The sequence below is a fragment of the Sarcophilus harrisii genome, chromosome 3 (assembly GCF_902635505.1).
Source record: "Sarcophilus harrisii chromosome 3, mSarHar1.11, whole genome shotgun sequence".
NCBI classification, from domain to species: domain Eukaryota; kingdom Metazoa; phylum Chordata; class Mammalia; order Dasyuromorphia; family Dasyuridae; genus Sarcophilus; species Sarcophilus harrisii.
In genome coordinates this window covers 592018027-592030118 of record NC_045428.1, presented here as the reverse complement: position 1 = coordinate 592030118, position 12092 = coordinate 592018027, and the positions used below count along the sequence as shown (strand labels likewise).

Genomic DNA, 12092 nt, shown 5'->3' with positions numbered 1-12092 from the left:
AGGCTCTGGAGAGGGACCGAGGAAGGGGCAGGATTCAGTCTGGGGGAGGCTCGTGAGGTCCTGGCATGGGTGGGAGGGCAGAGAGCCAGGAAGGGGGTTTCTGGGCCCCCGCAGCCTGGGGGCAGGGATTGGTGAGCCGTAAAGGGCCCCCACAGGACGACACGGCTGAGCTGGGGACTGCCAGAGGCCATGAGCAAGGCCCTCTCGCCGTTTCCCTCGGTAAAGAGCCGGGGCCCGGCTCAAACCCCAGGGCCTCTGCTCCTCAGGGGTCAGGGGTGGGCTGCCTGGAGGGGACACGTTGTAGAAAAGGCAGGGAGGGGAGGAGGGGATGTTTAGGGGGTGAGCCCAGCCTCAACGCCTCCCCACCTTTCCCCCCTCTCACTCCCCCAGGCTGCCAAGATCCCGGGCGCCCACTTCCGCCAGATGCCCCCCGTGCCAGGCCCACTGGCGGCCTTTGCCCCTCAACCTCCTCGTTTTTCCCGGGTCCCGCGCAGCAGCGCGGGCGCGGGGGGGGGTCCGCCCCCCCCCGCCCCTAGCCCACCCCCGGCCACCGCCCCTATCCGAGTTGAAGCCGCAAGCGGGTCCCGGGGGTGGCCTTTCCTGCACCACCCCAGCCGCCCATCGTGGGGCGACACCCCACCCGCCTGCCCCTGCCGCCCCAAGTGCGGTGGCCCTGCTCCGCCCCCTGGATCGCCTGCTGCCGGCAGCCCGAAACCCCGTGGACCGGGAGTTCGGGCCCGGCCGGGCCCGGGCGGGGCCCGGCAGCTCCAGCAGGCGGGGGCTGGAAACATACGCCGCCTGGTGGCGCCCGGGGCCCCGGCCCCACTGCCTGGGCGCTGGAGGGACGTGCGGGGGACAGCCAGCTACGGGGGCCCGACCCCTTCGCGACCGCTGGGAGGGAGGGGTGGTGGTGGTCCGCCCACCCTTCCAATTTCAGCCCCTGGCCCGGGCCCGGCCCGGCCTTCCTGCAGACCTCGACGTGGTGGTCGCCCTGACTTGCCTTTGCCCCCCGGGCCCCTTCATGCCCATCCCCTGGAAGGCGGAGGGAGGGGCGCCCGGGGGGGGCCCGGGGCGCTGGACATGCGGGGTGGTCAGCTGGGAGGGGCGGCGCAAGAGTGGTTTGGCGGCAAGGAGGAGGGCTTTGAACAGTGGTGGGGCGACACCCTCCTACCCTCAGGGCCGCTGGGGCCCCTTGCGCCTGCAGGCCCTGGTGAGACAGCGCCCCCGGGGGGCCCTGAGGCCCCCGGCGCATGGCTGGGGGGCCTGTTGGGAGCCGCCCCGGGGGACATCATCCCGGGACACGCGGGACCTGGGACTACCTGGAGGCGGGCCAACGGAAGGGAGCCGGGGGCCGGCTCTGTGGTGGAGGGCCGGGGGGAGAAGGCCAGGAGACTTTTCCGGCCCAATGGAACCAACCCCTACGTGGACCGGGCCCTTCTCCCCCGGAAGGGCCGGGCCAAGGACCGTGGGTTTGACCACCGCAGGCGGGAGTTCCCCGAGCACTTCCTCCACCCACTGGTGCCCCTGCAGTTTGCGGGCTTCTTGGCCCAGGCTCCCAACAACTACCGCCGCTTCCTGGAGCTCAAGTTCGGGCCTGGCGCCGGAACCCCGAGCCCCCAACCCGCCCTCAAGGCTCGGGCAGCGGGAGGGGCTTTGGGGGCCGGCGCCAGCCTCCCGAGGGCCACCCGACAGGCAAAGGGGACTGAATCTCAGTCATGCATGGAGAGGATCGAGGCTGTCCAGGAATGGGAGGGGGGGGTCGCGGGGAGGGGGACAGCAAGGGAAGCAATAAAAGACCCCCCTGCTACTGGGCTGGCCCAGACTGTGTGTGGTTCGCCCATCCACCACCGGGGCACGCCCCCAACCCCTGGGGCCCCGGGGGCCCACAGGAAAAAGAGGACTGGGCCTTGGAGGGCAGGGAGCCAGCCCCCCCGCAGTCCTTTGTCTCATCCCGGCCCAGTGGGCCTTTAACCCCAGGCAGGGCCAGGGAAAGTTAGAAACTTTATTTACCCGAAACCCTAGGAAAGGGGGGTGGGCCAAACGGCCAGGGAGGGGCCCCGGGGTCCCCCTCCCCGGGGAAGCTTTGGCGGGCCAGGGGCTCCCTACCAGGGGCCCCGGCCACCTGGATGGGGAAAAAGCCAAACCTTTTCCGGGCCCGCCGTGGGGCCCCCAGAAAGGGCCAAAGTCCCCCCCAAACCCCCCGGGCCCCCCCCCAGAAGATAGGGAGGAGAGCCTCCCAGCAGCCGGGGGGGCCCAGGAAGGCCTTAAAAGATGATCTCAGCCCGAGATCCCCCTGGGAGCTGCCCCCAGCCCCACTGACCGAAAGGTGGGCCCGGGCCCCAGGCCGCCAGGCTGGACTTTCCTGAGAATGAGGGGGTCGGCCTCAGGGGACAGGGCCACCACGGCCACGGTGTCTTTGACCTCGGTCAGCTCGGGCCCCAGCCCGTCCAGGCCCACCCCGTGGCGGTCCACGTAGCACTGCAGCAGGCCGGCCCCAAAGGCGTCCCCTTCCACGTTGATGATGGTGCAGAAGCGGTCCCTGGGGGCCAGAGGGAGAAGAGGCGGCGTCAGTGCCCGCCCGCAGGAGACCTCAGGAGTGGGGGGAGTGGGGGGAGTGGGAGGAGCCCGGCATACTCACACCAGCCAATCCACCGCCAGGATGAAGGAGATGTCTTTGGTGGGCAGACTGATGGCCTCCAGGATGATAGCCAGGGTCAGCACGCCCCCCGCCGGGATGCCAGCCGCCCCCACGCTCGAGGCCGTGGCCGTGATGCTGTCCCAGGGAAGGAGGAGTTCAAGGGTCAGCCCCAGTCACGGGCCGGGTCCCTGCCCCCATCCCCCGCCCCTCCTCGGCCCCCCCTCTCCCCGCTCACAGGATGGTGAGGACTTGGATGAACTTGAGGGGCACGTTGTTCAGCTGGGCAATAAAGACAGCGGCCACGCACTGGAAGAGGGCGGCGCCGTCCATGTTGACCGTGGCCCCGATGGGCAGGATGAACCGGCTGATGTGTTTGGAGACCCTGCTTTCCTCCTCACACACTCCATCACGCGGGAGCGTGGCGAGCTGGAGACAAGGAGGGGCCGGAGTGGGGCTAGAGGGTCCGGGGCCTGCCTGGCCCGCTCCCCGGCCCCGCCTCCCCGGCCCCGCCCCGCCCCGGCCCGCCGTCCCTGCCCCGGCCCCGCCCTCGGCCCTGGCCCCTGCCCCGCCCCGGCCGTCCTGGCCCCGCCCCCTGGCCCTGCCCCTGGCCCGCCCCCGGCCCTGCCCCGGCTCCGCCCTCGCCCCACGCGCTGGGAGGCAGGCGGCCTCCGCCTCGCAGCAGGTGACCAAGGCCCGGAGGCACGCGGCCCTTGGGGTGGAAGGTTCCAGAGCCCCGGCCGCCCGTACCTGGAGGAGGTCCCGAAGGCCGTGGCCAGCGCCGGCACGATCCCCCACAGGAAGCGGTAAGGGTTCTTGCGCGTGACCACGAAGTAGATGAGGGGCACCAGCAGCCCGTGGATGATGTGCCCCAGGATGCAGCAGCACACGTACTTGCCCAGGCTGGCAAAGAGCTGGCCCACGTCCTCCATCTCCACGATCTTGCCCGCGATCAGGAACATGATGCCCACGGGGGCGTACCTGGGGGAGCGAGAAGCGGCCCCTCCCCCATGAGGGCCCACCCCTCGGCCCCTCTCCGCCCCCGGGGTCCCCGGCCTTCAGGCGGCCCCGCCCCTCGGCCTACCACGTGATCCTGGACGCCCCGCCCCGTGCCCACCACGTGATCCAGGCGGCCCCGCCCCCCACCTACCACATGATCCAGGACACCATGATCATCGTGGCCTCGTTGAAGGAGTTGAAGAAGCGGATGAGCAGCTCCCCTTCTGCGCCCATCTTCCGGAGGGCGACCCCGAGCACCATGGCGAACACCACCAGCCCCAGGATGTTCATCCTTCCACTTCCCGCCAATGGGGACTTGGGGCGGGAAACCCAGACAAAACAAGGCGTTTGTCTTCAGGAAGTCCGTGCGCGTACAAGTGGAGGGCCTAGGCCTGGGGGCGAGGGGCGCAGTACATCTCGCCGCCTCCGCCCTGTGGGGGCGCTCTGGTTCAGGGCCAGAACCCGGAAGTGCGGAAGCCCAATCGCCGATCTAGGCCCTGAGGCTGCGGGCGACTCCTGGGGCTGAGGCCTCGAAGCGCGGTGAGACGGGAGCGCTCTCCTGAGGCACAGAACGGAGCGGGGCTGCTGCGCTCACAGCCTCGTGTCTGCCCTCGGGGCTAGGCCGCGGAGGCGGCGGCGGGGGGAGGACAGAAAGAGGGGCCGCGGGGGCCCAGCACGCTGCCCTCCCAACAACTCCCTCCCAGCGACCCTCCTCCCACTTGCCTCGCGCCGCTTCCCTTACGGTCCCTGGGACCCAGTCCAAGGCGGACGGAGCAAGAAAGTGAAAAGAGCTGGAAAGTCAACTGCTGGGAGCTGGGGGGTGGCGGCAGGAAATGGAAGGAGAGAAGGGAGAAAGGACAAGGACAAAAGAAAAGAGAGAAAGGGGAAGGAGGTAAAGAGGAAAGAGAAAGGGGGAGAAAAAAAGGAAAAGTGACAGAGGAGAAAGAGGAAGGAAAAAAAGGACGAAGGAGAGAGGGAGGGAAAGAAGAGAAAGGAGAAAAAAGGGGAAGGAGAGGCAGAAAAGAGGAAGGAAAGAGGCCAGGAAGGAGAGGGGGAGGAAGACAGAGGGAGGAAGGAGAGAAAAGGGACAAAGAAAGAGGGGGAAAGAAAGATAGGGGAAGAGAGAGGAAGAAAAGAGGAAAAGGAATGGGGAAAAGGGAAGAGGAGAAAGAAAAGAGGGAGGAGAGGGAGGAAATGAGGACCAGAGGAAGGTGAAAAAAGGCAGAGGAGAGAGAAATAGGAGAAAGGAGGAGGGAAAGAGCAAGGAGGGAAGAGAAGGAGAGGAAGGAGAAAAAAGTAGACAGAGAATAAGAGGGGAGATCCCAGCACCTCCCCCCCCCATTACCTTGGTCAGGGTCACGTTGAGGTTATTCTGCTCATACTCAGTGGAATACTGGGGTAAAAGGAATCGGGGAGAAAGGAGGTTAACAAGTAGACACAGAGAATAACAGAGGGGAAATCCCAGCACCCCCCATTACCTTCGTCAGGGTCATGTTGGAGTTATTCAGCTCGTACTCGGTGGAATACTGGGGTGGAAGGAATCAGAGAAAAGGAGGTCATTTGCTGAGCCCACCCTTCACCCTCCCCCCCCCCATTCCCTTGACCCTTAAGACTTACAGAGCGGAAGGCAGCCGACACAAGGTTATCTGGAAAGATATTCCTATAAAAAAAAGACATGGTTGAATACTGGAGGAAGCAAAAGGAAAACTCAGCTGAAAGTCTCTGCCCAGCTGTGGGGTGGGGCAGGGCCTGGCCCCCATCCCATTCTGGGGGGGCTGTTGACCCTTTCACACCAGTAGAAGAAGGGGCCAGAGAGGAAGGCTGGGAATAGGCAGTCCCTTTGGCCGGGGAGGCCTGTAAGGCGCATCTTCAGCACAGGGGGCAGCAAAGCAAAGGCAGCCCCCCTCCATTCCCATGCTGGAGCCAGGCCCAGGGGAAGGGAGTAAGGTGAGGAGAGAGGAGAGAGCCCAGGACACCAGCCCGTTTAAGGGGAGGGAAGGTGTTCCTGAGCAGGCTGAGGGAGGCCTCCCTGCATTCCCCTCCCCGAGGCCCTCCCCGCCAGCTGGCAGCACCACCCCATGAACCTGGTGAGACTGTGGTGACTGAGTGAGTGTGAGAAACTTGGACTGGTGACAGACAAGGGGAAAAGGAAGTTCCAGGCTGACATCACAGTGACTAAAACAGGCCTTCTGGGGGGGGGGGAAGGAGAACGCTCTGGACTTACAACCAGAGGGCCTAGCTTCAGTCAGCCCCTGCTGCCCTCTACTACCTCCCTCCCCGTACTGGGCCTTGGGGATCCCGAGGAGAGCCCTCCTGCAAGCTTCTGATTAGCTGAAACCTGACAGAGAACGCAAAGAACCCTGCTTGGCTGCGGGCGGGAGCCACACCCTGGGGACTTTTTTTGGGGTCAGAGGCCCAAAACTCCCTTCCTGCAGCAGACATGCGTATGTGTCAACAGGATACCTCCATAAGTTTTGTGCATGAACACAACTCAAAACACATGCCTTTTGTACAGACTTGTTTCTGTAATTCGAGACAGCCACGGATGGGAGGGGAAAAAGAACCCCCCTCTCTGAGCCACTCAGACAGATGGTTGGGCCAGACACCCGGGGCGGGGGAGGGGAGCCCGAGCACCCTCTCACCCTGTAGGTCCCCCTTCTCTCAAGCACCTGCCCTGACAGATGGCTGCCCAGGCAGACACTGCAGAGGGCGCAAGTGTTAATCACCCCAGGGAGTTTTGTGTTTGCAGTTTGAGAAGCAAAAAGTAGGTGTGTGCGCGTGTGCCACAGAGAGAGAAAAAAAAATGTGAGCGATTAAAAGTGTGTGAGAGTATGTGTGTGAGAGGGAGAGCAAGCCCTGGAGTACTCAGGGAGAAAAGGCGCTGGGCCAGCCGGCATCTATGCGCCTGGGGGTTAATCCTGTCAGCTTTAGTGCTAATGTGGAGTACAGGGGTTAGCCCGGAGGCGGATGTGGAGCTACCTGAACTCCCTTCAGTCCCTTCTATCAGAAGACTACAGGCGGTCCCCAGTCCCCGGGGTTATCTCGGGTCCCGCCTGCTCAGTCGGCCCATCCCTCTGACGCCGACTGGGCAGAGTAAACACAGCCCCAGAAGGGCAAGTCCATCCCAAGCGGCCCGGGTTCTAGGGCAGAGGGAGGAAAGGGTCGGAGCCTTCAGATTGCCAAATGCGTCCTGAGATTATCTCTTTTTACCCAGAGACCTCCAAGTCCCTCAGCCAGAGATCTGGGGGCCCCGGCTCGGCCTCAGCTTCCCTCAAAGAAGCAGAGGGGATGGGAGGGCAGAGCGGAGGCTCCCGCCTCTGGAGCTTCACAACTGAGGCACAGAGAGCTTAAGTGAATGGCTCCAGAAGGCAGATCTTTCCTACATTCCATTTCCCTAAACAGAAATACTGAATCATCGGCCTGGGGGCGGAGGGGGGAATTTATCTGGACACAAGCTCCCAATCCTCAGACAGGAATGGGCTTGCCTTTCAGCTGGAGACGAGACGGGGGAGGGTCAGGCGGGCGGTTCCCCGAGCCAGTCCAGTGTACTGACCCCCACGGAAGCGGGTTGGAGGGAAAAGCCTCCGCCTCCCCAAAGTAGCCCTACTAGATGCAAGCATTGGAAAAGGCTCGCCCCCCCCCCCTTCCCCCAGGAGGAGCAAAACACAAAGAGCATCCCAGCTTGGGCCGGCAAACATGAGGAGGAATGGCCCCGGACGAGCCCTGTCTGGTCAGTCCATCCCTTGCCAATGGCGGGGAGGGGACTGCAGGGGCCAGGAAAGGACTAACTTGCGCTCGCTTCCCCTCAGCCAAACTCCCGGGGCTGAGCAACGCCGCCCTCGGTGGACCACTGGCCGGCGCGGGGGAAGGGGTGGCGGCGGCCGGCTCACCCAGGGGACAGAGGGAGGGAGGGAACCCCACATCCGGGCCCCACGTGGCAGTGGGCCGCACCACATGGAGCCGGCGGCGGGCGGGTACCTGAAGAGGTCCAGGAAGGAGTCGAGCACCTCCTTGGTGGGGGGCAGCTGCGCTTGCTGCGTCTCGCGGGCCTGGGTGCCCACTCCGGGGTTCAGGGCGAAGGCCAGTCCGACGCCCAGGGCAGAGGCCAGCAGCGTGGTGAGCAGGAAGAAGAGCAGCGCCCAGCCGCCCATGCGGCCGAGCGAGGCCGGGTCCAGGCTGGCGGCGCCGCCTACCAGGCTGCACACCACCAGCGGCAGGATGATCAGGCGCAGCAGGCGCAGCAGGAGCTCGCCCGGGAACGAGAAGGCCACCAGCTGCGCGGGGCTCAGGCGCGGCCCCCAGCGCGCCACGGCCAAGCCCACGGCCGCGCCGGCCGCCACGCCGGCCAAGGTCAGCAGCACCAGCAGGTTGGCGCGCAGGCACGAGCGCACCCGCGGCACCCGCAGCCCCCCGCAGCAGCCGGAGGGCTGGGCGCTGGGGGGGCCCGCGCCGTTGGCCGCGCGCGGCTTGGGACTTCCCGGGACCGTCTCCGCCACCATCTCTGCTCCCTAGGGTTCTCGGGGCCGGGCGCTGAGGAAGACTGCGCGAGGTCCCAAGAGCCGGCTCCCTCGGGCTCCCGGACGCCTCCGAGGTCAGCGGGGCCGCCCGGCTCAGTTCTGCACCCCCTCGGGGGAGGCGAGCTTCTTCCCCGGGCTCGGTGCCTCCCGCCTCCGGGAGGGCAGTGAGGCCAAAGCCCGAGCTCCCGGGGCCACGGCTCGCGCTCCGCTAGCCCAAAGGCGGGGGCCTCCCGAGTCCCGCGGTCAGCGGGCGCCGAGGAGTGGGCCCGAGTCCCGCGGTCAGCGGGCGCCGGAAGGGTCCCGGGGAGAGCCTCGGCTCCCGGCCTGCCGGCCCGAGGGTTAGCGGGAGCGCACAGCTGGCCGGCTGCGGCGCGGAGGCGGCGACCGTCGGGCAGGAGGACGCTAGAGCCGGCGTTCGGAGAGCCTGTGAACCTGGACCACGGAAACCCGGGGATTAAACCTGGGCTCCGAGACCGCCCCCAGCCCGGCCCGCCCCTACTCACGGGGGCGGGGCCCCGGGGGCGCTGATTGGCCGTAGAGCGCTCCGCGCCCTCCCCCCCCGCCCCCCTTTTCCGGGCCGAGTCTCGGCTCCTGGGCTGGGGGGCGGGGGAGAGGAAAACAATGCGCGGGGCGGGACTTGTGGGGGGCTCGGCGGAGGAGGTGGAAGGGCGAGAGCAAGACACTTTCCCGCCAGAAGCACCAACTGGTCCACAACGGCCCCCCAACGGTTCCCCAGCCCCAGGATCCTCCTGGACTGCACACGTGGAACCAACAACCCTGGGGGAGGGGCCTAGAGGGCTTCGGGGAGAGCGAGCATTAGGAAGCCTCGGAGGATGATGAGAAGGACCTTGGGGAGCTATGAGAGATGTTGGGGAAAGGGAACATTAGGATGCCTCGGGGGATGCTGAGAGAGGGACCTTGGGGAGCTAAGAGAGATGCTGGAGAGGGGACATTAGGATGCCTCGGGGGATGCTGGGAGAGGGACCTTGGCTGTTTGAGGGACCTTGGGGAGCTATGAGAGATGCTGGGGAGCTACGAGGGATGAGGAGCACTAGAAAGCCTCGGGGGATGCGGGGGAGAGGGACCTGGGGGAGCTACGGGGAAAGCTGCGGAAAGGGACATGGGGGAACTATGAGAGATGCTGGGGAGAGACCTCGGGGGCCTACGAGAGAGTTGGGGAGAGGGAACTACCAGGGATGCTGGGGAGAGGGAGCTGAGGCAATCTTATCTTGAGAGTTGGGGAGAGGGAGAGACTCTTGAAGTTTCTAGGGTGAAACGAGAGTGGTTCCTTCCCCTGCAGAGCAAGAAGAAGGCTGGCTTCGGAGGGAGAAGATCGGGGTTCCCGTCTCCAAACGCCTGTGGCTTTAGGTAGGTGCTAACTTTTCGGAACCTCCGTCAATCCACAAGCGTTCATTAAGCACGTCCTGCGATACAGACTCCGTGTCGAGTCGTGGAGATTGTTTTTCCTTCCTTCTAGAAGGCGACCTTGAGGGCGGGAGGTGATAGCGGAGCTGCAAGTGAATTGGATTTAAGCGAGGGGCAAAGTCACCTGCCTCGATTTCCCCTCCAGAGCCCGCTGGGTCCAGAGGCCAGAGACAGATCTGGCCGCCGATGAATTGGGAGACCTTGGTCTTTTAGAACTCGGGGCTTTAACAAGTCTCACTCTGAATGAAGTCACTGCCCATTCTACGATACGAGATAAGAAATGAGGCAGAAGATGGCCTCTTTCACTAATTTAAAAAAAAAGATCTGGGAGGGGAAGAGACCCTCGGGGTTTCTGGTCCAAACAAGAGATGGAAATAAAGGCAAAAGCAGGTCCTGCCCTCAAAGAGCTTATATTCTTTTTTCTTTTTAAAATGAATTTGATTTTTATTTTTGCTTTCAAAATCACTTTAATTTCCTCCCATAACCATCCTCCTCCCCCTCATCAAGAGAGCCAAATAACAAGGAATTTTTTTTTAAAAGAGAGAAAAATCTCCCCAACAAAGGAATACCAGAAAACTTGTAAATATGAAAACGTGTCATTGCTCACCAGTGGACACAGCCCCACACCCTTCCGCCAAGGAACGCAGGGAGGTGTCTCTATATCTCCTGTCTGAGGCCATGCTGGTTTGTGATTTGCTCTTGTTTTGTGGCACCTCCACTTGCTTATTTAAGTTTTTGCATAATAAATGGTATTCAGTGTTTGTTTTTTAGTTCTTGCTTCACAAGATTCCATTATAAAAGCAGACCACAATTTGTTCAGCCATTCCCTAATCCAGGGGGACTAACTTAGTTTCCAATTCTTCTCACTAAAAGTGCTGCTATAAATATTTTAGTGTATTGTGGAGACGTTCTTTTCATCAATTGTCCTTAGGATATATCCCTAATAATAGTGGAACATCTGAGTCAAAGGGTTTGGACTTTGAAATTCCCTAAATCGAAAACGCTTTTCCAAAACTAGTAACCACAGCTCCACCAATAATGCATGAATGTGCCTTTTTTTTTTAATTTATAAAGTTATTTTCAAAACACACGGATAGTCTTCAACATTCACCCTTGTGAAACCCTGTGTTAACAATTTTTTTTCTCTCGGTCCCTTCTCTCTCCCCTCTCCCCTAAATGGCAAGCGATCCAATATATGTTAAACATGTGTAATTCTTCTATACATGGTTCCACAATTATCATGTCGCACAAGAAAAATCAGGTGAAAAGGGGTAAAATGAGAAAGAAAACAAAATGCAAGCAAACAACCAAAGCAAAGAGGCAGTGTTCTGATCCACACCCAGTCCCCACAGTCTCTCTGGGTGCAGATGTCCCTTTCCATCACAAGACCATTGGCAATGGACTGAATCACCTCGCTGTTGAAAAGACTCACTAGCGACCACAGCTCCACCAACAATGCATCAGTGTGCTTGTCTTTTTTATATATAAAGCTTGTTTTCTCAGAACACATGTATAGTCTTCAACGTTCCCCATTGCATTCTTGTTAGTGATTTGGGGCATTTTTTTTCCATGGTGGCAAACATTTCACAGTTCTTGTGAGAACTATTTGTCCTTGTTTTTTCACCACTCATTGAAGAATGGCTATTGGATAGTTTTTCTGTGCAGCATGATAGGTGGGGAATTATGTATAGAAGAATTGGACGTGTTTAACATTCAGTTGCTTGCTGTCTAGGGGAGGGGGCAGGGAAGGAAGGGAGAACAATTTAGAACACAAGGTTTTGCAAGGGTGAATGTTGAAAACTATTTGCACGTATTTTGAAAATAAAAAGCTATTTTAAAAAGGATCTTGAATCATCTGAGAAATATGATACAAACATTTTTATCACTACTACTAGCCACAGTGGATAGAGCGTGTGCCCTGAAATCAGGAGAACCTGAGTTCAAGTCCAGGTTTAGATATTTGACAATTAGGGGCTTTGTGACCCTGAGCAAATCACTTAACCCTGATTGCCTTAAAAAAAAAAAATTTCAGCCTGTAATTGTTGCTTCTCTTCCATTTTTTTAAATGGTATGACTTATTTAAATTGAGGACTCACATTCAAAAGGGCGGTCAACATGTAAATAATTGGATTTATACAAAGAACACAGAAAATGAAAGGCAATCTGAAAGGGGAAGGGATTAGCAACTGGGAGGGCCAGAAAAGAGTTTCCTCATCTTTAAAATGAGTTTAACCTGATGGAAATGTGAAGATCTTATTAGAATGGGTAAGAGAGGTCTTTGTTTTTTGGTTTGTTTGTTTAAACTCTTGTATCTCCTAGGAGAAAGAAGAAAAGCAAGATACAGACAATGCTTTCTAGGGGTTTACAATCCTTAGACTTCACATTCTAGGTGAATTTCTAAGCCTGGGAGCCTCCCAACAGCCACCTCAGAAAGGGCATGAGCAGGAGGCCCACAGACCCAGGGATGATGGGAATCTGCAGATGTGCAGGACATAAATACTCCAAGTTTGTCTCTG

General features: G+C 60.5%; 1 protein-coding gene across 1 annotated transcript; it reads right to left on the bottom strand.

Annotated features, from left to right (window-relative positions):
• Nucleotides 1-2277: 2277 nt before the first annotated feature.
• SLC1A5 (solute carrier family 1 member 5) lies at nt 2278-8677 on the bottom strand. The gene is made up of 9 exons (XM_031961654.1): nt 7613-8677; nt 5252-5294; nt 5113-5160; nt 3786-3949; nt 3386-3616; nt 3305-3347; nt 2874-3028; nt 2639-2773; nt 2278-2539 (listed from the first exon to the last, which is right to left on the bottom strand). The coding sequence occupies exons 1-9, from the start codon at nt 8131-8133 to the stop codon at nt 2278-2280; spliced, it is 1602 nt and encodes a 533-aa protein (XP_031817514.1). The 5' UTR covers nt 8134-8677.
• Between the last annotated feature and the right edge of the window lie 3415 nt (nt 8678-12092).